Source organism: Amblyomma americanum, chromosome 11 (assembly GCF_052857255.1).
Source record: "Amblyomma americanum isolate KBUSLIRL-KWMA chromosome 11, ASM5285725v1, whole genome shotgun sequence".
NCBI classification, from domain to species: Eukaryota; Metazoa; Arthropoda; class Arachnida; order Ixodida; family Ixodidae; genus Amblyomma; species Amblyomma americanum.
The window spans coordinates 913,524-937,601 of record NC_135507.1 but is presented as its reverse complement, the minus strand read 5'-3'; the positions used below and the strand labels follow the sequence as shown (position 1 = coordinate 937,601).

At 49.4% G+C, this 24,078-nt stretch overlaps 2 protein-coding genes across 7 annotated transcripts in view; one reads left to right on the top strand and one right to left on the bottom strand.

The window, feature by feature from the left end:
• LOC144110291 (DNA helicase MCM8-like) overlaps nucleotides 1-24,078 on the top strand; it is a 102,028-nt gene that overhangs the window by 46,965 nt on the left and 30,985 nt on the right. For 2 of the 5 annotated variants that reach the window (XM_077643131.1, XM_077643133.1), the window contains 2 exons: nucleotides 21,714-21,979; nucleotides 22,636-22,824. In XM_077643131.1, coding sequence (XP_077499257.1) covers nucleotides 21,826-21,979; nucleotides 22,636-22,824 — 343 coding nt within the window. In that variant the 5' untranslated portion in view covers nucleotides 21,714-21,825. Of the gene's footprint in view, nucleotides 1-21,713; nucleotides 21,980-22,635; nucleotides 22,825-24,078 lie in introns of those variants that run through there. The other 3 variants (XM_077643135.1, XM_077643134.1, XR_013309787.1) reach the window with 2 other exon arrangements.
• Nucleotides 2-15,015, bottom strand: LOC144110294 (hydroxysteroid dehydrogenase-like protein 2). Of its 2 annotated transcripts, none has more exons than XM_077643147.1 (3): nucleotides 14,860-15,015; nucleotides 1,445-1,579; nucleotides 2-790 (listed from the first exon to the last, which is right to left on the bottom strand). In XM_077643147.1, the coding sequence occupies exons 2-3, from the start codon at nucleotides 1,560-1,562 to the stop codon at nucleotides 549-551; spliced, it is 360 nt and encodes a 119-aa protein (XP_077499273.1). In that variant the 5' UTR covers nucleotides 1,563-1,579; nucleotides 14,860-15,015; the 3' UTR covers nucleotides 2-548. The 2 variants fall into 2 exon arrangements, with proteins under 2 accessions (XP_077499273.1, XP_077499271.1); XM_077643145.1 differs by lacking the exon at nucleotides 14,860-15,015 and adding an exon at nucleotides 5,686-5,904.

Here is a 24,078-nt window from a genome sequence, read left to right as displayed (position 1 = left end):
ATAGTTGGGTTTATTTGTTTATTTAATTAAATGGATGGACACCAAACAGCGTTCGTCCTGCGTGCATCTCTTTTCTGAAAAAATGCATTGTACTTACCAAGACCAACTAGCCCTAGTCTTTCCACTTTAAACGAACATGTATTTCATGTTTTTATCTGTGAAGCCAGCACTTCTTGCTCATGCTGCTCCTGCAGCAAGACATGGTTACTGCACTCACTACGTTATCAAGAGAGTCCTTTGCTAACATTCATATTGGGGTCCTCATGGCTGGTCAGTAAACATGTTGCAAGATGTGTCTTGTGACTAAGTAAAGAAAGAAGTGATTGCAACCAGGATTACTGCTTGCCTTTGGCAACAAATTTTTCCACCATTAATTTCCTGTAGGTGCATGTTTTTATGTGTCTGGTGTTGCCAACAACACAGGTACTGTGTTTGCTGTCTTCGTGTTCACTCTGCAGCCGTGGGAAATGTCCACATTTTCACTGCGTGCCTTACGGTTGACCTGCAGCACAAACAAAATGTCTATGTAGTACGTGTGCCTTGGTAGATTACAGCTTGGATCGCATCTCTCCCATGAGCTTGTCGAGCTTCATCGCCATTGGCAGGTCACCCTTGAGGGACAGCTTGCCACCCATGAAGGCACTGGTGGGGTTCAGCTTCCCCGTGAACATCTTGATGAAGGTGTCACGCTCCATAACAAAGGTCACGTCGGCCTTGCCCTGAGGAGGGTCGCCCTTGCCAACAGAACCCTTGCCGTTCTTGAGGTCCACATACCACTTGTTAGGCTCACCTAGGTTGAACAGTCAAGATGAACTTTTATTGGTCTTCAAATAGAGAATAGTAGCCTCATTAAGGATGCTGTCAGTTAAGCTTGGTTCATTGACAAGCTGACACTTTGAGGACCGTTCAGTTTGCCATAAGCATAATGCATCTGTTCAGCGCAAATCATTCAACTTGTGCTAGTTAGTTAGGGAAAACTTGCAGCTGCATTTCAGGTTCTTGGTTTGTTTTATTCTTAGAAAGCTGTAATTCAAATGTGCTTTAGTAATATTGAAGGAACAAGGACTGTCAGGGGAACATCCGGTTACTAAGTGGAAAACAATGTGTGCACAATTGTTCAAATTTACATTTTATGCATCATATAGCTCAAACATCTATGAAGAGAGACAAACAGGAAAGTAGATTAAAACACACTAGAGTTAGAAATTTACAAATCAGAATTCTTGACACTGTTTTAGAAAAACCTGTACAACCAGGTATTTTAACATAGGTTTATCAGATGCATTGTTTATTGCATGCACAACAGATATTGCTCATGCATCCATGAAGAGAGACAAACATACAACCAAGTGTTTTAGCAGAGGTTTATCAGGTGCATTGCTTATTGGATGTACAAAAGCCCTTGGCTTGAAAGACTTTATAAAGCCAATTATATGGAACATACCTTTGACATCAAAGACAAAGACACCACCAATCTGGTTGACCAAGTCATCGTTAAGGTACACAGAGATCATGCTGAACACCCCTTCCACGGTTTCTGCTGACACCAACTGGGCCGCCATGTCTCTCCTGTTGCTGCCTGAATATATAAGAACAGATAAAGAAAAGACATGCAAACTTTGCTGTGGATATTTAGGCATGAAACTATATAAAGCACAATGATTTTTGTGTACGCAAAGTGTGATTGTTGCACTCTGCTTTCAGGTTCCAGTTTTCGGAATGTTCATAGTGTGAGCAGTGGCCTGCATTTTTTAGTGTGTTACCAAACATATTTATTGATAGGCGTGTTGCTTGTGGAAATCCAGTTAAAAAAAAAAAGCATTGGAACCAATTGGACATTCCAACTGGTTCCAGTTGGATATTCCAATTGGTTCCAACCGGACTTTCCAATTGGAACCAATTGGTTCCAGTTGTGTTTTTAGCCGCCCGACCAATTGGACCCAACTGGACCTACCAATTGGACCCATAAGGCCAGGCAGTTACTGTACCCAGGTAATATTCACAAAATATAACGCAATTAAGTTCCGCAAAATTCGCAGTGTGAAAAATACTTCTACAGCAGCATATTAATAATGTGAAGTTGAAGTTTATTTCTCGCTCTTAGTGGTACAAGTATCACTGGGAGAGAGAGGACGCAGGGAAAAAAAAGTCGCTTGAATGCAGCTTGAGAGGCACCCTACGCCCACATTGCCGAGGCAACATATTGCTACATATCGGTTGTTCACAAGACAGCTACATTTGAGGCAGTCGAAACAAAAACTAAAGTATCAACATGAATGAAATATTTACAGTAGCATTTCAACATTTACCATCACAATCGCAACAAAGAGTGATATAAATACTCAAAACACAAGCATCACATCATCCAAATGCACAACATATGCAGAGTTCACCGACGTTATAGTTTTATTCACAGTTCAGAGCAAGTTCTAGCTAAACTTCCTCAAAAAGGCAGAAAATGGTTTTTAGGCTCTTCACTGTGAAGTCTCTTAGCGATACGTTGCTATTTTCTATAATGTTCAGGTATTTTGACAGAATAAAAGACCATGATTGCATACCGTATTTGGTGCGACAAAGAGCCAATGACCAAGGAAAATGAGAGCGGGTGTCATAGACGATTGAATAGCGAGATATTTTTGAAACGAGAAAGTGGTTTCATTGTTAGTAATATCCGCAGTTTTGTACATTGATAGCAATATGAAAGGAAACAAAGAAGTGATCTTTAGATGCCAAATTTAATGAAGTATGGCTGTGTGTGGGTATGCCACGATACGTTTGCTATTAGTCTAATTGCCCGCTTTTGTGCTGTTATTAGTTTGGATATGTTGTGCTGGGTCGTAGTTCCCCAAACTGTGAGACAGTATGTCAGTGATGGGAGAAAGAATGCTTGATTAATAAGGACCTTTACTTGAGACGGAAGTGTGTCTCTATGTTGGAAAATAAGACTGTTGAAGCGATTTAGTTGTTTCCGAACATGATTGACATGCTCGTCCCTGGTGAGACACTCATGAGAGGATTACTCCTAAGCATTTTATGTTTTGCATGATTGCAATTGTTTTACCTCCTAGTGATACTGTGAAGTTGCTGTGAACAGTTTTGTTTCTTGTTCGGAATAAAACGGCCTTCGTCTTATCAGAATTCACTTTCAGATGGTTATTTCTTGACCACTCGTGAAGATACTCCAGGAACTTATTGGCTCGCGAAAATATTTCGGCTTCTGTGCCACCCGACAACAGTGCTGTAATCGGCTTTGCTGTAATTGTCAGCAAAGCCTACAAGGTCAACGGCAGGGGTAAAAAAAGATGTCATTGATGTAAACAAGGTATAATAAGGGGCCCATTATGCTGCCCTAGGGAACACCAGAGAGAAGTTGCTCAAGGCTTAACAACTTGTTATTGTGAGCAACCTTTTGTCTGCGATGAGCTAAGCACGATTTTAGCAGAGACAAAGTGGCTCCCCTAATTCCGTATTGTTCCAGTTTTTGTAGCAGCAGATTATGGTTGAGCAAGTCAAATGCCTTTGAAAAATCGACATAAATGCCAAAGGCCAGACATTTCTTCTCAAAGAATTTAATTATTAGTCTCAAAAGGAAAACTGATTTGTGAGGACTGCAGAGAGTTACTGTGCCTGGTGCCAATCAACATTTTTACTGTGGAATTGAAATTATCATACTTTTATGGAAATCAAGGCCAAGAGACACATCACACACGAGAAACACTACAAATTCAGACTCTAGCAGCATATATTAGCTCAATATGTACAACCTTTGTCCGTTAAGTTTCGAGACTGATTTGTTTTCTTGTCTAGAATGATTCTCCAAAACAAATGTTGCTGCGTATGTGCAGCGCCATCTTTTCGGGTGAACTTGAGCTATCTATGTTAGTTGCCGTGGCAGCCACTAGATGGCACATGTAGAAATATACGTTGTCACTAGTCGTCCGCGGATTTTACTGTGAGTGAATGTGGAGAGATGGACATCCACCTCGAACAGCGTGTAAACATAAAATTCAGTGTGAAGCTTGGCAAGACTGCCACACAGACGCATGAACTCCTTCGTGACGCTTCCGGAAACGAGACATTATCGCGGGCGCAAGTTTTTGAGTGGCACAAGAGGTTTGTTACAGAGAAACCGTCGGTGGAAGACGACACAAGGCAGGGGCACCCTTCAACCTCACGGAATGAAAACAGCGTGGCTCGGGTCAGGAAAATCGTACAGCAAGACTGCATCATTACAGTCTGCATGCTATCAGATTGTCGAGCTCTCGACATTAGTAAGACAACATGCCACCAAATTTTGCGTGAGAACTTGGGGAAACGAAAGCTGAATGCCAGACTTGTGCCGCACTCCCTCACACTTCCTCATGCGCATTTTTTTTAATGGACTCAGTCTCGGAACTTTACAGACAAAGGTTGTACATCCAGAGAGCACACTTCTGCTCCAGCTTATATTTATTTATTTATTCAGCATACCCCTAATGGCCCTCCATCGAGGATATTACATGGGGGGGTCTATGTAAAACACGTACAAGGAACATATCGGTACCGCCATTTATGAGGCTGTCATGCCGGTGCCAGTGGTGCTTGCCCACTGAGTGCAGTTATTTAATTTTTACTGCAGTGGTGGTGTAGTGATGAATACAGTAGGTTAAGCTGCTGATAGCTCTTATTATAAGAACCAGATTAATTCTGCCTTGTTTACCAAATATGCTAACATTCATATGGATACAGTGGGGGCAGCTGGGCAGACCAATTTAATGCAATGGGACGAATCAGGCTCACCAATTGGAATCCCAGTTTGTCCAACTGGTTAGTCCATTTGGACTATCCGATTGGAACACCATTCCGATGGGAACCAGTTGGAAACTGTGTTGGAACCAGTGTTGGAACCAGTTGGAAATCCAATTGGTTCCAGTGATTTTTTTTAATTTTTTTTACAGTATTGATTCCTGAACTCTCTGGGCTTGGTGCAACAAAACGTCTCATATTTGTAAGAATCTGCACCGATTGTGCAGTGCAGTTTTTTAAGAGTTGTGAAACTGCGATGTCCAGCATTATCTTCTCTAGATTTTATCCAGGCGAATCATTCCATATCTCATTTTGGGCTTTTATCTTTCTCTCTCTCACACACACACGCGCGCGCGCACGCACACACAACAAGAACATCACCTTTCTCACAATCCTTTCATTCATACTTCGAAGTGAGTGCTTCCACGATCAGCGATGCAGCAGTACAAACAACGCCAGCCGTCTTTAATGCGCATGCACTTGCGGCGCACGTTCTGAAGTGTGTTTGTAGCGAAAGGTGCTCATGTGATAGCTTCGTCGTGATGAACGTTTACCGGGCGTAACAATTTAAAGCAGTTCCCGTTGAAAAGCATGAGGAAAAGTGTGCTTTCATGGGTGTAGACGCGGCGTGCGCCTTCGCGCGAAACGAAAGCGGCAAAAGACCAGAAACACGAGAAAGCTGCCACGCAAACAGGTTTCGGAGCGCGCCAACAAAAACCACACAGACCACTCGGACAGGCCGACCTCGGCGACGCGCCCGTTTTGAAGCGGGCAATAGCGCGTCTGTTGTGTAAGCGAAAGTTGGCTGAAGGACGCACGCAATATTGGTTACGTAAGTGGCACGCGGCTGCGGAAAAAAAAAGACGAATGCCCTGTAGTATGACGAGGCTATGGTCGTACCTTTTGTATCGGCCATGATCGCGGCGGCGGCTGCGTTTTGTGCCCTCCGCTCGAGCCTTCTCCGCGCGTGTTTGCACGGTGACCAACAGTTGTGGGCGCCCCGCGCACGATAGCGCGGGTCAAGGTCTGTGAACGATCATATGACCGTTACGAACATCGCCGCCTCCGGAGTCCGGAACCCCCTCGTAAACAAACTTGGCTTCGGGCAGCCCTCTCCCAGATGCAGCCGGTGGCCGCTGCGAGGGCCTTTTTTCTTAACCTACACTGGCTACACTAGTGTGGCGAGTGTAGCATGGAGCATGGCTCCATCTTTTTTTTTTGCAAGTGTAGAAAAAGTGGTACTCCGCGAATCTACACGAACGCATTTCCTTTACACTTAGTGTAGCACCAGAACTACACTTTAGGCTTGTTCGATTCGTCTGCACTACGTGAACTGGTCCTCGCGGTATCTCCACAAAGGCAATTTTTTTTTTTAACCTACTCTTGCTACACTGGTGTATCCAGTGTGGCATTACTTTTTTTTGCCAGTGTAGAAAAGTGATGCTCCGCCCACCTACACGAACGCATTTCTCTTACGCGTACTGTAGAACGAAAACTGCACTTGCTACACAGCTTTCTTTGGAGGTGCAGGCTAGCAGACGAAAAAAGAAAGCGCGTGTTTCAAACGCACAACGCCATTTTCTGATGGTAAATGCCGCTAGCGGTTGCAGCGCAGCCTCGCAAGTCCGTGAAGTTCGTCCGCGAGGACGACGGTAGCGTTGTGGCGGTGCAGCCATGCCTCTGAGACAGTGGCAACCTTACCTTTGACGGAGATGAAATCGCTTGCGCGACTGAAAGTGCACATTTTAGTCCGCTGAACGCTACTTCGCGTTTAGGCAAGCCGCGTTCAATCATTTGGTATCGACGCTGGACGACTCACGTGAAAAACGTAAGTATATTTGCATGCATGGTAATAAACGTATATATTTGCATGCATGGTAATCTACGTATCAATGTATGTTGGTGCGAAGCTCCCTACGCTGTTACAGTATCTTCTTTCGTGTCTGTGTATTAATACGGCGGCGTCTCAAAGCGGTCGATCAGTCAGTCAGCCCGCTGCGGCTGAGAGCCGAGAAACAGCCATCAAAAGTCGCACTCATATGCCGCGGAACGCCGGTTTGTTTCAACGCGGCGCATAACGCTGTACCCCTAGTCACGACAGAAGCATGGATGCTCTATTACACACGAGTAACTCGTCATCGACCCTTCATCCGACTTACTGTGCAAGAAATTTAGCGACAGCTGCATGGTACGCTCCATGCATCCGCTGAGCAGACAAGTTTGTGTGTTACGCTCCATTTGAGGGGAAACAAAAATGTCCTTTGCGTTTCTCTACCCTTATAAACGCCACGCAAAAACGTTTTGCAGTATATATTTCTCATTTTATCTGATAGTATAGTATATTACGACGACCCAAACATTGAGAGCTTGTCGTCTGCTCCCGAGGAAGGCGACGGTCGGTATCACGCTATTGGCTGACGCTCGTGCACACGAGTGCATCTCTCACGTCATAGCTTTAGCCACGCCCGCCACTCGCCTACACCAGTGTAGGTTAAAAAAAATAGCCCTACTGCCAACGGTGCAAGATGGCGCCGTCTGCGGCATTCGTTAAAAAAAATGTGCAGACTGTGTGAAGGTGTAAGACTTCAGGCAAACTGCACCTCCTCTGTGGTCGGTGCCGAAATCGTGCTGCTGCAGCCGCCATGGAAGCAGACGGTGGCTCGTGAGTTGCGATAAACGCGGCGAAGCGACTCCGGTTTTTCTGCTCGTCGACGAGAACGGTGCACTGGGGACCTGTTGATATCAGGCGTGAGGAGATTTCTGTGCAGTGTGTGCGCAGTGAACCGCACGCGTGTCCGGCCATCCCACGCGCACGGTGGCACTATCACTGTGACATGTGTCAATACCTCTATGCCCGCGTGCTGCGAACTATTACTCGTGGGCAGGCGCGCGTCGAACACAGTGCAAAAGTGGCCGCCCGCCGGCCGTCACAATCGCGGCGGACGCGCCGCTGTTCACTGTCACTCGATGGGCGCGCACGCACCTCAGTTTAAGAACACACGTGCGTTTCGCACCAGCTGCTGCGAGGGGCACATGCATCGATCGCGGCTGGTTTTTCGTGGCAGCTCTTCGCTGCGATGCTGTGTTTCACGCGGTTTGGGATGTTGGCTGCCGTTGAGGTGGGCGGCGCCAAGGCTAGCAGACGGCCAGGCCTGCACTCGGCCTCAGCGGCACCGCTTCAGAACGTTACAGAACTGGTGCAGCGAGTGCAGGCGTATCGAACGGGCCTTTTCTACACCGCTTCGTTTGGAGGTGCAGGCTAGCAGACGGAAAAGAAGGCGCGCGTTTCAAACGCACAACGCCATTTTCTGACGGTAAATGCCGCGAGCTGTTGCAGCGCAGCCTAGCAAGTCGCTGAAGTTCGTCGGCCGGGACGATGGCAGCATTATGGCGGTGCACCCACGCGTCGAACATTACCTTCTACGAAGATGAAATCGCTTACACGACTCGTGCATATTTTAGTCTGCTGAACGCTACTTCGCGTTTAGGTAAGCCGCGTTCAATCATTTGGTATCGACGCTGGACGACTCACGTGAAAAATTCAAGTATATTTGCATGCATGGCCATCTACGAATCAATGTATGTTGGAGCGAAGCTCCTTACGCAGTTACAGTATCGTTTTTCACGTCTGTGTATATTAATACGGCGGCGTCTCGAAGCGGTCGATCAGTCAGCCCGCTGGCTGAGAGCCGAGAAACAGCCATCGAAAGTCGCACCTCATAAGCCGCGAAACGCTGTTCCTCTAGTCACGACAGAAACATGGACGCTTTGTATTTCGCACGAGGAACTCGTCGTCGACCCTTCATCCGACTTACTGTGCAAGAAATTTACCGATCATCGCGTGATATGCTCCATGCATCCTATGAAGAGACGATAAGTTCGTGTGTTGCGCTCCGTTTGAGGGAAAACAAAAATGACTTGCATTTCTGTACCGTAATAAACGCCACGCAAAAACCTTATTTCTTAATTTACTCAAAAGTTCAGAGGTTGTCGTCTGCTCCCGAGGACGACGACGCTCGGTACCACGCAATTGGCTGACGCTCGAGCAGACGTCATAGCTTTAGCCCTGCCCTCCACTCGCCTACACGATCTTCCACGGAGTGTAGGTAAAAAACAGCCCTACTGTGGCGGGTCGCGGTGGCCGCACGCGATTGTTGTACATATCAGTTAAACACTGCATTTTTCAGTTAATTGCTATTTATCGCAATGGATGCATAGGGCTGAACCCTTTGAATCGGGCGTAGGTTCAAGCCACCTAGCCATGACTTGTGGTATTTTACTCTTGTCTTGATTTTAGCCACTAATCTGGTAGGCTTCGCTTGGTTACTTCTACCCGCCTAAAATCTATTTGTCTTTTACTGTCCTTAAACCCCAGTGCTTTGGATAATTAAATCAGCCCCGCTGCTTTCCACTGTAGGGTGAAGCCCTTTCCAGAAAAGTATCAAGTGTTCAGCCGTTTTTTCCTCCTCTCCGCACGCAATGCACAACGTGTCTATCTCGTGGTACCTGACTCTATATGTCTTAGTACGCGAAACTCCCGACCTGGCCTCAAATAACAAAGAGGTTCCTCTACAATTATCATCCTGTATATTCCTGTATCATCCAAAGGTCCTGTATATTCCCAGTGCCGATTTCGTAAGCATCCCTGTTTTCCACAGAGCTCTCTCTGTTTTTTTTTTCTTAACCGCTAATTGCTGATTCCCCCCCCCCCCCCCCCTACTGCTGTCCAGATACTTGCTTGTCAATTTTCTACTTCGCTTCCTCCATTTCGTGTCAACATTCCTTATGTACAGGTATCTGAAAACTTTCCTAGCCCACTGACTGCATTTCCCCCATTTTTCTCAATCGCTCCTCAAATGCTATCTTACTGCTAGCCCCTCTGCTCTCGAACGACGCCCATCCCATATCACCCTGTACCCCCTTATTTGGTGTATTGCCATGTTTGATTTCTAACTTTGCTTAAACATCTGGCCTCATGCCAGATCTGGAAGGTAGCAGATACTCACGCCGCCTATGGAAAGCATCGGGAACGATTTACAGCCGACATTAAGCGAAAAATGTCTCATCTTATGCCTTTGAGCTCATTCAGATGGCGCGACGATCTGTAAGTACCGATGCAAGTACGAGACGGACACGTGCGCTGCGTGCGGAGAGGAGGAAACGGGTGAACACTTGATACTTTTTTGTAAAGGACTTCACCCTACAGTGGAAAGCAGCGGGGCTGATTTATCCCAGGCATTGGGGTTTAAGGACAGTGAAGGGAAAGTAGATTTTAAGCGGGTAGTGGTAACCAAGCGAAGGTTATCTGATGGATGTCTAAAATCAAAACAAGAGTAAATTTTCTGAAGTCATGGCTAGGTGGCTTGAACTACCGCACGATTTACAGGGTTCAGCCGTATGCATCCATCCATCCAACCGATTTCTAGGGCTAATTTGTGCCGTTTTTCGCCGTTGTACATCTACGAGGAACGATGCGACTGTCTTCGGTCTTAGGCAGTTAGCTCATTGGGCTTAGAACTGTTTGCTCTCTTCGCGGTTTCATCGCTAACGAGTGCGACGTTTCGCGTGAATGAGTGCCCGTATAGCCAGATACATTAGAACGCCACTGTGCCCGATTGCAAGTTTTGCAGTCCGGCGTTTCGCTTACGTAATTAGCTGCACGGAGTGGCTACGCTGTCTGAGAGGAAATAAAAGCGACGCGGAAAACAGCAACGGCAATTATGCCAGAGTCGATGCACGAGGATAAAAAAGCTGGTACGGCGGGCGATGCTTCACGAGGAGGAAGTTAATGTCCAGCAACGCGTGGGCACATGTCGAGAGAAGACGAGCGAAGGGTCGAATGTCTCGATATCAGAAACAGTGCTTGTTATTCGTACCGCACTGCCGGAGCGTGACGGTTGTTTTCAATTATCTCCTTTACGAGCCGTGAAGGTTGGCGCCGCCCTTGGTTCTTCGAGGACGACGGCAGACGCGTTCGTTGAATCTACACATGGCGCTGCATTCTAGAAGTGCGCGTATTAGTGCGTTGAACCTTTGGCAGCGTGAGGCGCCACAAAGTCACGCAGGCTTCGTTGGGCGAAGCGTGTCGAGTGTCATTTATACAAATGCTGCATCGCCCCCCAAAAGTTCACCAGCTCGGTGAATTGGAACGCGGTGCCAGTGCACCTCGAAGATCCCCTCTTTTCGTGTCGGCTGTCCACCGAGATCGAAAGCAGTGCACGTTGATTGAGTAGCCCCTTCCTCGTGTCCTCCTCTTTCCCTCGTCCTTTCCTGGTCACCACCTGGCGCACTTTACACTGTTGCGACGATTGCACAATCTTCTACTCCGAGTGACCGTGCAATTGCAGTAGTATAATTATTTTTTACGATTAATATGTAATGTAATGAATTACTAGTAAATTCGCAGAAAATGTAATCACTGCATGCCTATGTGGGCGAACCGTTGTGCGCTGGTTTCCTGCAGGTGGACCAGCCTTGTGCACGAAGGGGCACTCGCCACCATTTTTTGGCCTTGCACCGTGTGTTGCCGCACGAGCAGAGCTGCTCTTCACAGCAGGAAGTAATCGTGATGCAATGCGATTAGAGCAGTAATCGGTAGTGCAATTTGCAGAGTAACTGGTGCCATATACTTTATTTACTTTGCAGCAGTAATTGTGCCCTGTACGGGTAGCGTCTTCGTTATCCCTGACGGCACTCATCGCGCAAGCTTCCCACCACCGCGGTGATTGCGCATCTACCAGGAAAGAAACTCTCTCTGGAGATCGACTGACCGCCGTGGGGCGTATTCCTCCTTCGTCACCGCGACTGGTTCTTCACGCGCGGGGACCTTCGGACGACGCCGCCGGCAATCGCCCGCTTTCTTTCTTTCTCCCTCCCTTTTCCTTCTTTTCTTCATATCCGCCAAGGGCTCGAAATCATTCCAGAGGCCACGGGACTCGCAGTTGTGGACACGAGCCTGCAAGTGTTTCCGTGGGACGTAAAAATTCCTCAACCGTTTTGTTTCCTTTATTTATTTACTCTCCTCTGAGCAGAGCGGCCTCGCTCCTTTTTCTCGTTCGCTGGGCTAATCGCTTCCTCCCCCCCTGAACTTTCTCTGTCATTCGGGTCAGCGCCGTTACAACACACCGTGCACCCCTCTCGGCGCCCATTGCGAGAGCTTCTCCGCCGAGGAACGGAAATAGAGAAAAAAAGGAAAGAATACTTTGGCAGTTTCAAACTGCCTTTGCTTTTGCCTGACCTGACCTGACTGTCGTCAAAGAAGATCCCCTCCATGCTAGCGGCCAAAGAACTGTCGGGGTCCGGCGACAGCCTGTGTGCGCCTTCCTCTGGTCTTGCGTCTTTTCTCGCTGGTTTTTTTTTTCACGTCAACATGTACCAACTCGCCCAACAATTCACGCTTCGACCAAACTCTCCGGGTGAACTGAATAGAGTGACACTGCTTGATTTGCAGCTCGCGGCAGTCCTGCATGTCAAGTGTTGGAAGCAAATGAACTTGCAGAAACAAGATTTAACCAGTCACAGTTAGCCATTTTGTAAGTGACTGACTAGTTAGGCAATTATGTCTTCTAGCACTACGCAGACTAGTGAACTTAATTATTCCTTCCCTGTTTGGTTGTTAACAACTTCATTTAAAAGTCCTGCAGAGCTTTCGCCGACGGGGCCTTAGGTCTCCCACGTGGGGACGTCGAGGTGTTGCCTCGCCGTCGCCTCGCGGGCCTGCTGGACGGTCCAGTGTTGGTCACCGAGGCTGGGGCTGCGCAAGGCAGCGGCCCACCGCGGCGGGACGGTTCCGGAGTTAGCACCGTCAGGGTTTTTGCTACAGTCCCGGAGCATGTGGGGTGAAGTTGCTCGTAATTTTTGCCCAACCTTCTTCCACCGGAAGTCGCGCGCACCTTCGCGGCAACGAGCTCTTCGCACGGGGCTTTGTCGCCACGGTTAATTCAGTGACAGGCTGGAGAGCTGCCCAATTACTCTGCTGATAAGGCGCGCAGAAAACGCAGTTTGGGCACGCTAATGCTTGTTATTCCTCGCGCCGTGTATTGCGAGCACCTCGTCATCGGACCACCGATATCTCTTCTTTCCATCACCTCTTTGACTCTTCCCTCCCGAGCCTCCATCGGATCAACTGCGCGTACGTGCATACACTGCAGGGGCCTCAGGCGCAGGTCGGACTGCAGCGCTTTGTATACGCGAAGGCAAGCGAACGTGCCGGTCCCTCTGTTCGCAGTGCATGGTCTGCAGTTATTCCACACAGCATCCATGCAGCGATGAATGTCTCTCGAGACGACCAGCTTGCCTCGCAGACATTTCTGTAGCAGTAGTACACTCTATTGGACGTGGCTGAATGGCAGCTGGAGACGCCTAGCTCGAGACGCTTACGAACGCTCTGAGAGCGAGTCACCAACGAGCTCTGTAACGTTCGCCACAATTGTCGGGGCTCCAACCAATCGGCGCGTACCGAAAAGAGTCCTTACTCCACTGGCTTGACCATTCTGCTGAATGCGGTCCACGCTTCGAAATTCAGGGCTGATGGGTCGAAAGGTGTGCGTCGGGACACTTTATTGCATTTCCTAGCGGGCGCTGCTTTCGTTGTTGTCGCCACGAAGTGACGCCTTCGTCAAAGACCAAAACTGCGAAAGAACGTAATGAGACGCGGCGTTGCTCTCTCGTGGCTTAACACCGCTTGCAGCGTCAGGTTTCTCACCGCCCTAAAGAGATCCCCTTCGGGGGGGCTCGGGAGTTTTCGGCTATATTAGATACGTTATCGTGTCGGCGAGAGGCCTCTGCATTTATCTCCGCCAAGGCAACGACGCCATACGAGGCATTACCCGTAAATACAGCATGGAAGGTCCGCCTCAAGGAGAACGACTTCGAAGGCGCACTTGAGAGAACTCGGCTGTTCAATGCACCGTGTCGGCCGATGCGATCGGTGCGTTGTGGAAAGGCTTCCTTCTAAGCCCAATGCCGATTGGGAAACCCTGAGCCAGTGGGGCGAGAAGCGAAGCAGGCCACGTGATTACCCCTCTGAAACGAAATAGATTTTAAATTTGCTATCCACGGCAGAGCTTGACAATGTGTGGCCACGGGGTGCTCGGCCGGCATATCGACAAGAAGACTGGTATGGCTGGAGACCAGTCCTCTTGCAGATACGTTGGCTCAGCACCCTGAGGATCCCTTCTCAACCGTTGTTCACTTCCGTGTTGTCAAGCTGCGTTTGTGTGGTTGTATCTTGCAGTAGCTAGCCTCCACTTCAGTGCCGCACGGTGATGAGTGCAGGAATAAATGCGAAGCAAAAGCGACCCTCGCGACACTTCCGGCGTTTGAAGGAGCGCCTGTTTCTGACCAGGGAGGACTGCTCAGTTTAGCCCGGAAATCCGCCTCCCGGGATTCGGGTGGGGAATCAATCCGCGGGGGCCGCCATGGACCAAGCCTCAAGGTAGCCCTAATGGCACGGCTGCTCGAATGATTTCGGATGTTTTCTGCACGAAAACGATGCGCAACAGCCGAAATATTCGAGCAGTGCGTACGGAAATGCTTCCATTTTCCCGCGACCACCTGTACTGCAAAGAGCATATATAGTATGTCACATGGTCCTCGTCATTGTGTCGGGGGATGCCTCCCTGTTCAGTGACAGCCGCCGTCTGTCCCAGAAACATCTTCCCGCCTGTTTTTTTTTTTTTTGAGCCACTGCCGTGTTTATGCAGTCACACCATTCGCTATAGCTCGCATTTCGTCCGTATATATGCTCACTCGGCGTTGGGCTTCCCTGCATGAGCCGACTCCAACCCGTGCTCTCCACCGCTATCCCTATTTTTTCCTATTCCACGCTTATAGCCTCCAGGTGATAGACCATAGCAGCACTGTTGGACGTGCTCTGCATATATGCTATTCCAGTCGCGCATATGCCCAAGTTGGGCCACCCCGTGTTAAATAGTTCTGGCCTCCGTAGGTGCGCTTACTCTAGTCTCGAGCCTTTCGCCCACCCTCCAAGTCCCGAAGCCACCGCTGAGCACGCACTGCACACGTCGAAGCGCGCGTGCCGGAAAAGCAGCGTCGGGCAGCTGTGACGCTCACCTTGGCTGTCGCGGTGCGTTCGCCGTGGCGCGTGACGCCGATCTGCGAGCCGTCGAACAGCCCGCCGATCCGGCGCTGGGACGGACGTCCTTGGCGAGCGCGCACGTATCGGCGCTGCGTTGCCTTCCCCCTAATGGCCGGCGCTGGTGTGCACATACCGCGCGCCTGGTTCGAGGAACGATCGCGTGGCCATCCAGCTGGTTGGATGCATGTCTGTGGGAGGTGAATGATTTGCAGGTTGGCTTAGCGCGAGACAAACGAGGTCAAGCGCCAACTTGCGATTGGAATAATAAGACGAGCAGGGGTAAAGACAATCTGAACCAAGATAATGTGGCGATAAACGACGATATAAAATTGCGCGGAAAGTAACAGGAATTCAATATACGCAGCATTTAGAAACACAGGTTCCTTTCGCAACCGAACAGTAGACGCTTCACTCGCGCACTTATCGCTTCTTGAGGCGTCATTTATTCGTAGGTTAGGAATAAGCTTCGAAGACTTCCCTGCCTACCTGACTGCTGCTGTAGTATCGGATCTCAGTATTATGCATCGCTAAGAACACGGACACGTGTGTGGCGAAACCGTCCGTGGCTTTACAGGAAAATGAGATATATCCTTCCTCTTCCATCCGCAGTATAATCTTCGATGTGTTTGTTTTTTGTTTTGTGCGTTTGTAGCCTTATATATTTCACGTGGTTTTCCAATAAAATTCAGTTGCTAGACAGCGCCCGTGTCTCTTTCCTAGGTCCGTTTTGCGTTGGTCCACATTACTGTAACTTAAGCAACAATTCTGTAATATTCTACTGTTCGGTGCTACCTGGGTGATAACTTACTCCTTTCTAAATTGCTATCACCGCTACTTCGAAAAAATGAGTGTTGAGTTCGCAGGTATTATAGGCTTTTTTCTCTCTTTTGATAGCCGTATTTTTGGCGAAATCTATTGATTTGGCTCGTTTTATGTAGGTGTTTATTGTACTTTTAACAGTTCATACATTCACTGCATCGTGGCCATTGTTATGTACCTTAAAGAAAGTGAAAATCTATTGCACTTTTTCAGAGAAACGTATTCTAACCCGTTTCGTGATTAAGTGAAAACTTGTGAGACAAACATAAAAACATATGCTGACTTTCACTCGAGGACCTGGAGGAGTTTGTAGGTCGGTATGTATAATGACGGCCCCATGCACCACAGGTAATTGGCCCAATATTTTAATTGTATTGGCAAATGCCAGCCCCACAAAGGACCAAGTTGGAGCCATCCTGTTGTAGTATCGGGCCGATTACCTATGCTGCTTGAGGCTAGTGTGCCCTGATTTGCGCATGCAGCCGGTTTTCGCGTGTACGAGTAGGAGATTTTCGAAATGAACCTTCTCTAGACAGGACTGTCTTTCGTCGTCGCACGGGAAGTGCCTTAACACTTGGGAAATGATTCCGTATAGCAGCTCGACCCGCTTCTTTTACGAAAATGGCGTAAGGGGAAGAAAATTAAATACGCGGAATTGGGCGTATTCACGCGTGTGTATGTACACCCGTTTATGCCATATTCCGTACATCTCCATACATGGCATTTCATGATTCTGAAGTGTGCTCGAGACAAGCATAAAAGCATACGCCGACTTTCACTTGAGGAACTGGATGAGTTAGTAGGTCGGTGTATATAGTATAATGACGGCTAGTCTGCATGCTGGAAGCCCGCGTGAAACCGCCATCTTTTTTGTGCCCGTATTGGTCAAGGAGCGGCTTCCGCGGTCACTGCAAGGTAAACTTTCGCAACACTGCCGGTTTAGGCTGTTCGTCGCGATCGATGGATGATGACGGCCGGGGGTCGTGTGCATACACGGCGGTTATGCTACAGCAGTGTAAAGGGCACTTCGCCCACCCGTCCGGCGACACGTTGCCAGTTGGGGCAGCGATTGGCACCATCCTCTTGGCAAGCAAAACGGATGCATTAAGGACGGGGCCGCAATACAAGACAGTTTAAGAGACAGGCTGCATAAAAGCGACGGAGAGTGGGACTCGGCGCGCTGCTTCGAACTCTGTCTGCAGCTCAATTCAGAGCGGTAGGTAATTGGGCGGAGCGTTACTGTTGCAGCTGTCGCCCAATTTCGACCAATAGAAGTGCAATGACACCACGCATACAAGTTGGTCGGAGAGCAGGGCTCGAGAGAGCCCAACCCCGCACCTCCTGGAACGTGCAGGGCGCGCGGTTTCGCAGCTCGCTACGTACGTGTGCAATGCATCGAGGCGCCCCGGATGCTGGAGAGCTCGTCCTTCCTCAGCGGCCCTTTGCGGCCCCGACAGTCTCACTCCCCACGCGTCCGAAGCGCGCGACGCGATGTTCTAACCCCCTCCCACGGAGGCGGCAGTTCCCGGCGACTCGGGGGGAACAGCTCAGCGACCATCTTTGCTGCCGAGCTATAGCTCCTCGGTCGTGCACGCGTCTGTGCCAGCCCCGGTGGATTGTCAACACCAGCTTCACGGATGACTGCGAGTTGGGATTTCCGGTCACAGTGCCAAAGGCACGTTCACACTGGCGAGCCGCAGAGAAGACGCCACTTGCTCTGGCGACATACGCGTTGCGGTTTTGCGAGGAGAGGCGCCGCTCGCGTGCCTTTTCAGCTCGCACGCACCTGACGCGGTGTGGGAGCTAGGCCACAGCATCGCGCACCAACGACAGCTGCCCACAGCCTCTCTCTGGCTGGCTCCCGTGGACACCTCTTTCCTGGACGGTGAGAGTAACCCAACAGTGCAGGTTGTTGGGACACGAGGCAGAAGCCCACGGAGCAAAGAAAGCGTATATCGAGGCATGGCTGGCATCAGCGGTAGGCACAAAATGAAGCCACACTGCAGACCGTTGTTTAGCTCCCACTTGTCTCTTGAGAAGGGCCACTGATCATGTCGCATACTATAATCCTGAGAGCCTCCACAATTTCCCGGACCAGCCGGACGGCACTGTTTTCTTCCGTTCGCATCCAGGGCGCAATAAATGCAGGGACAGGTTCGAGCCACCATACGAACCCAGGGATGCTCGCTGAGCCTGTCGTCCTCCGAGAGAGTCTGCTCGTTACAGTACTCCGGGAAGACGCTGCAAAGTCCATCTGTCGCTCTTCTGTGGACATTCCGGAAACGCTTCACGAACAACTTTTCTTGGCCGTCCGTGAGTGGCTGGTGCAGCGGCTTGTCAAAACTTGTGCGCTGTTTCACTGGATGCCTTTTTAGCGTCATTGAACTTGTACTTGAACTCAAATATTTTACTTTTGAGAATCGATGTTGTGTGTTCTGTGCGAGATATCTTTAGCCAAATCTGACCGAGAATTGGACTGACCTTGACATATCCCTGGTATTTTTAGCATTTTTAGCACTGTTGTGTAGGCGTTGCCAAAGAAAAAGTAACTAAATGCGTTACTCGTTGCGCTAAAAGAAAGGAACGCGTTACCGTTACCGAAAAAAAGTACCGCACGTTCCTTTGCCGTTCCTTCGTGACCATTAATTTTAATTAGTCTTCGCCTTAAGAACTGACGATAACAATTTTATAAAGCTCGCATTTTACAAGAATGCTATCCCAAACAACGATTTTACGCGAAATCCTGATCTAACGAGAATACTTAGCAGGAGCTTAGCAATGTTAAACTGGCCTAATGTTGCCTGTATTTATATGCGATGGCTTCTAACTCTGTGGCACATGATAATATATTTTCTGAATGTGACATTAAACACAAAATGACACTTCATCATAAATTCTATCTTCACAACAATACACAAGAAAACATCGCTGAACTCGCAACAAATTTAAGTTAATTCTAAAAAATGTGATGTTCCAAAATGCTCCGCATGCTCTCACTCTTTAGAGAGTTGTGTGTGTCTGAGTGGTTTGCGAAGGGGAGTTAGGTGAAGGCAAGTGTGTGAATGCGCGTTCGTGCACGTGTTTCGTGCTTTATGGCTATTGTCTTTTTTTTTAGCTGGTTGCGTTGTCAAGGGCGGGTGTTTTCTGGCATGCATGCGAGCCGCAACAAAGGTCGTCGAAGAGCACCTGTACACTTTGTTTATTTGCAACTGCAACATCGCTTTAGGTGCTGTGCGCATTTTTTTCTAGAAAAGGGGACGGAGAATTGGAAGAAAAGGTAACTTTAGTAACGTGACACCTCACGTTACCGCAAAATGTTAACGTAAGGACGTTACCCGTTACAGTTCGGAAACGGTAACGAGTACGTTACTAAGTTACTGAAAAAAGGAACGCGTTACAGCTAACGCCGTTACTTGTAATGCGTTACCGCCAACGCTGATATTTAGATGCGTTGACTATTTTATAGTCCTTTTACAACTATAGATGATGTTTCTGTTGTTGCTGACTTGGTCTTGGGGAAGTTTTTTTTTTGCTTGCTCCAGGACGTTGAATTTTATCCTTGAACTGCCTACAATTTTTAGACCTAAAGCTATTTTTAACTAATTACAACCACCTTTGTTGGGCTTATATGCCAAATTCGAAGAAAACTGTTGCCCTATGACTATTCTCAGTCCAGACTCGTAAAACGGGACACTGCGCCTTGGTGTTCAGCCCCTTCGAAGTCCTGCACGCAGAAACTGAAATTTGTAATTTGTAATTTGTTCCGTGGCGAGACGTTGGCCAAACAAATGCGAATGTTCCCTCTCTCAGGCTGAAAGAAGAAAATAAAAAGACCTGCACAAACTGTCGCACAATACGAAAAGGGTGGCTAACAAATTTGGCGTGGACGTTGTTTGTAGAGCCCCCTTGAAGTTGTCCCGCCTGTGCTCTATGACCGGCAGCTGCCAAGGCAAGAAGGAAAAGAAAAAAAATTGGCTGTGGTTTAGCTCTGGTTAACGCTAGTTGAACTGCGAAAGCTTCGTGTCCTCGGCACGTCGTCTACGCAGCGTCTCATTCCGACGCTCTCGAAAACTCAAACCGGTCTTTTCCGCAGTTGGAAGAAGTCGTGGCACGAATTCTTCTAGCCGCATCTTCGTTATGACGCCTCTCGAGTCGTGCGGCGCGTTCTTCTGGCGTCTCCTGAGCGCGTTGTCTCTTGCTCGCTTCGTTCTGTCGTTGTTGCGTCTCTTTCGCTCTCTCCATAACGACTACAATAGACTGAGGCGAAGCGTATATATATATATATATATATATATATATATATATATATATATATATATATATATATATATATATATATATATATATATATATATATATATATATATATATATATATATATATATATATACACACACACACACACACCCCGCGAGGCGACACCTCCTCTCCCTCTACCCCAGCGGTGCACATATGTTGGAGCGCGGCTGCGGCGTTGCTAGGCAACGGCGGCTGAAGGTCGGCCACGGCATACGGCTGAAGTGCGCGACGAGCCGAAATGTCCCTTGCACTGTTGGTGGATCCCACTCAGCTGTGGCTCTGTGTAGGGCGCTGCCTCAATTACAGGCTCAGAGAGCATGCTAATTCCCTGGGTTCGTATGGTGGCTCGAGCCTGTCTTTGCATTGCCTTGGATACGAACGAAAAAAAGCGGTGCCGTCCGCTCCTCCCTGTAGCCAGAGATGTGACAATGCAATGAAATTGGTGGAAAGGGGCGCGAGACAGCAACCGGTTCCCAGTGATTCACACGAGGTGGCTGTTGTACCGCATGTTCAGAGGTTGTCGCGTGAGTTAAAGACGATAGGCCTGGGCAAATACGGCGTCAAGGTTGTTTTCTCGGCACCGAATAAGTTGAGTGACATCTGTTGACAACATAAGCTTGCGTGGTGAAAGGGGTTGACGTCAGGTCAAGCATCATACGAAGGTCATTTCGTGCAGTATTGGAGTTGTGTGCAGGTTTTCGCTTTCTTGCGGTGCTGTGTACATTGGGCAGACCGGACGATGCGTTTATAAGAGCCTTCATGAACACTCCAATTCTTGCGATAATAACTCGTCGAAATCGTTCAGTGACCTTGCCACGCACCGCCGTTTGTGTGGTTGCATCCCTGATTTTTTCTAGTACAGCCGTTCTATTTAGGAATTGGTTGGGGCAATTACGGAAGCGTTTTACATGCATAATTCTGGAGACACTTGAGTCAGTCGGCCATCGGTTGCACGAAATGAATTCGATTTCCTAAAGAGTGTGTTGCTGGCATGAATAAGAATGCGTCCAGGGCTGTCTTCCTCTGGCCAGAGTGTTCTTTGCTGCCGGACACGTGCGTAGATGGTTCCCGTCTTGTGCCGAGCGCGGTCCATGGCGCTCGGCTGCGGACTCGAGAAAGGCGCCGGTTCGATCCCGGCCGCGGCGGTTGAATTTCGATGGAGGCGAAATTCTAGAGGCCCGTGTGCTGTGCGATGTCAGTGCACGTTAAATAACCCCAGGTGGTCGAAATCTCCGGAGCCCTTCACTACGGCGCGTCCCTCATAGCCTGAGTCGCTTTGGGACGTTAAGCCCCCATGAACCATAATAGTTGGCGCCTTGTATGCCGGTTTCGTTTTTGTAAGATATTCTTCCCTTTTCTTAATAAAATTCAGTTGAATTCAGCGCTTGTTTTATCTCCCTTCTGTCCTTGTGTGCTGCGCTGTCATGCCGATCCGACTGCCTTTTACGGTGTCACAGACGACGTGAAGGAAAAACATAACCCCGAGTCAGATGGGCTTTGGGAATTGTCGGAATGCTTGCACTTATTTATTCGTACATATTTTATAGAACGTAGACTGCAGGTATTACTTGGTGAATGGGTTCACTGTGTCCGATGATTTAGTAGTTGATGGGCCTCCATAATGACAGCCGCAGAAATGGCCGCTAGCCCCAGAACGCTGCGGTGTTCTTTCGGTGTATCCTTTGTTACCATTATCTTCTTGGCCCCGCAGTGGCGAGTAGCTCCAAAGGGCGTGCGTATCGCCATCAGCCTCATCGATCGGAGTCCCTCTGTTGTCCGAAGGAGAAGAAGTGGAAGCGCATCGTGTGTGGGTGGAGGCCGCCATGAAGAAGACCAGCAGAGCGGAGATTGGGGGCAGCACAAGTTCGTACTCGACGGCGCTAGCGAACATGCCCCCCAAGACGGGCGAGACGCTGGGCCCCGCCGAAGCCGACATGTACGCCGCTGTCATGGCGCTCACTGCAGCCATCGAAGCCGGTGAGCGCTTGAGGGGGGGGGGGGGGGGGGGGTATTCTCGTGCGTCACCCACGCCATTTTGTGCTGCCTGCAGAGTCATTAGGCGTGTTAGGCCTGCTAGTGCAGGTGTGGCTTTAAGAGACCTGAAGACGGGTCAGGGAACAAACGTGAGTTAGTGAATGCGAAGGCAAGATATCGGATGAGCCCATTTGTGAGTGGATTCCAAGCGAAGGCCCCGTGGGCGTCGGAGTCGGTTGGGGGTAAGGTGGTCACAGGACACGGTGGTAATAGAAGCGGCCACGGTACGTGCTGCCATGAGCGGTTTACGAAAACTTGGACCACTGTGCAATGCAGTGCTTGAGATGCATGAAGAAGCGAAATATTAAATTTCAAAGTGCGCTGGCGTGATGTGCAAAACGGCGCTAACGGTGCCCCCGCTTAATTTGCACTACAACGTACGAAGCAGGAACTGCCGTGCCATGCGTCCAGCCGGCCACATGCGGCGACTGTTCGCGAGAAAGTGTGCCCGTCTGTCGTGTGTAGTCAGTGCGGCACACGTCACAGCTATACAGACCGCACACCTTGCCAGGTCACACCGTATTCCTGATCAACAACCAGTGCCCGGCAGAGTTAGTCCTCGGTTTGGGCGCACTGTGGAGTTTATGTCCGCTTTCCAGAGGAGGACAGCAGAGCCCCACCGGCAGCCTTCGTCCCAGTCGATGGTGCTTCGCCCAAGTCTCCAGCTGCGGCCGGAGCTGGTGCGCCGGTGCCACCGGGCGCATACCACATCCACCCGGCCGCGCAACCCGCGGCGAGCCACCAAGAGGGACGTCAGTTCAACGCCAGAGAACCTGCAGGCCGCGATGGTAAGCTGTTTCCTCGGTCAGGCCGTCACGTCACGGAGATGCGGCGGCACTGGTGTCAGCTAGTGACTTTCGAAGTGTAGCCAAAGGCGTATGCCACGCTTGCGCGTTTTTGGACGTACTTCGGGATATCCCGACGAGCGGTGGCGCGGGTGGTTGAGCCGCAAGGCTGAACAAAGGCAGCGGCATACGTTTCCACAAGTTTATCGGGGTCAAATAGGCGCGAAAGCCATGGGCAGCGTCCGTGAGCGGGACAAATTCAGCGCTGGATCGGCTGCGCGGCTAGTACATTTCTGCATTGAAATCGGATAGTTTGCATCTCTTAACCCGCATGGTTTGTCTTCACGCCCGGCGATCAGTGCAAGAATCAACGCCTGCAACTCGTTCGTGTTCTGTCGGGCTCTCATTATGAGAAGTTTAGACGCGATATTCCGCGTGCGTTCGATCGTAAGGGGGTCCTTTACAGATTCCAATTACCCGGACTACGTTCCGGGAATCTCTTCGCGCAAAAAAAAAAAGATCAGCGAATGCGAAATCAAATCAAGAGCGTTAGCAAAGTTGTCTTCACCTATGCTTTCGACAAATTCGGATACCAACGTATACATCACGAAACGACGGTTCGTTTGGTACAACTCGCACCTCAGTGCGACCACTGGCTCTCCCACCAATTAGGCCCTCCGAAGGTACCCCCCCCCCCCCCCCCCCAGTACGGTTTCGAGGGTAGAAGGTTATCTGTACGAATCTCTCGCACACACCAGGCTTCAACTCGACTAACAGCTTGGTGCGCCGAATCCCGATGATTCGTTTGCCACCACTCCGAACCCTCTGCGTCAAACGGGTGGGCCACAATTTTGTCACTAATGGCGACCCTAAGTGGCACCAGTCTCGGAACCCGCTCAGACGGTACGTACTGACTGTTGCTTAAATCATAGAAAATCGAACATTAACTCCCTCTGCCTAACCGCCCGCCCGTTAGCGCTGAAAATTCGCACAAAGATGGCACTTGGCAGTCAGTTTTGTTTTATGTTATGTTTGGGTGGAGTACCCCAAGAAGCATTGAAACTACTGTGGACGTCGTTGCTGGACGTCCCGTGGACGTCCTGAACGTCCACAGGACATCCAAGGGAGCTTCAGTGCCCGCTGGGGTATTTGCCGGGTTCGGTAAAATTTAATTGGAAATCTTCATAGTCTGGTCACGGCAAACCAAAACTGCGAGCTTTCGCAGTAATGATGCCAGTAGCGCCATCATTCGCCCTC

Bases quoted from the DNA above. Each gene is read 5' to 3' on its own strand.
- LOC144110294 (XM_077643145.1), bottom strand. The intron at 791-1,444 runs GTATGTTCCATA...TGTTCAACCTAG, and splicing joins CTTTGTCTTTGATGTCAAAG to GTGAGCCTAACAAGTGGTAT.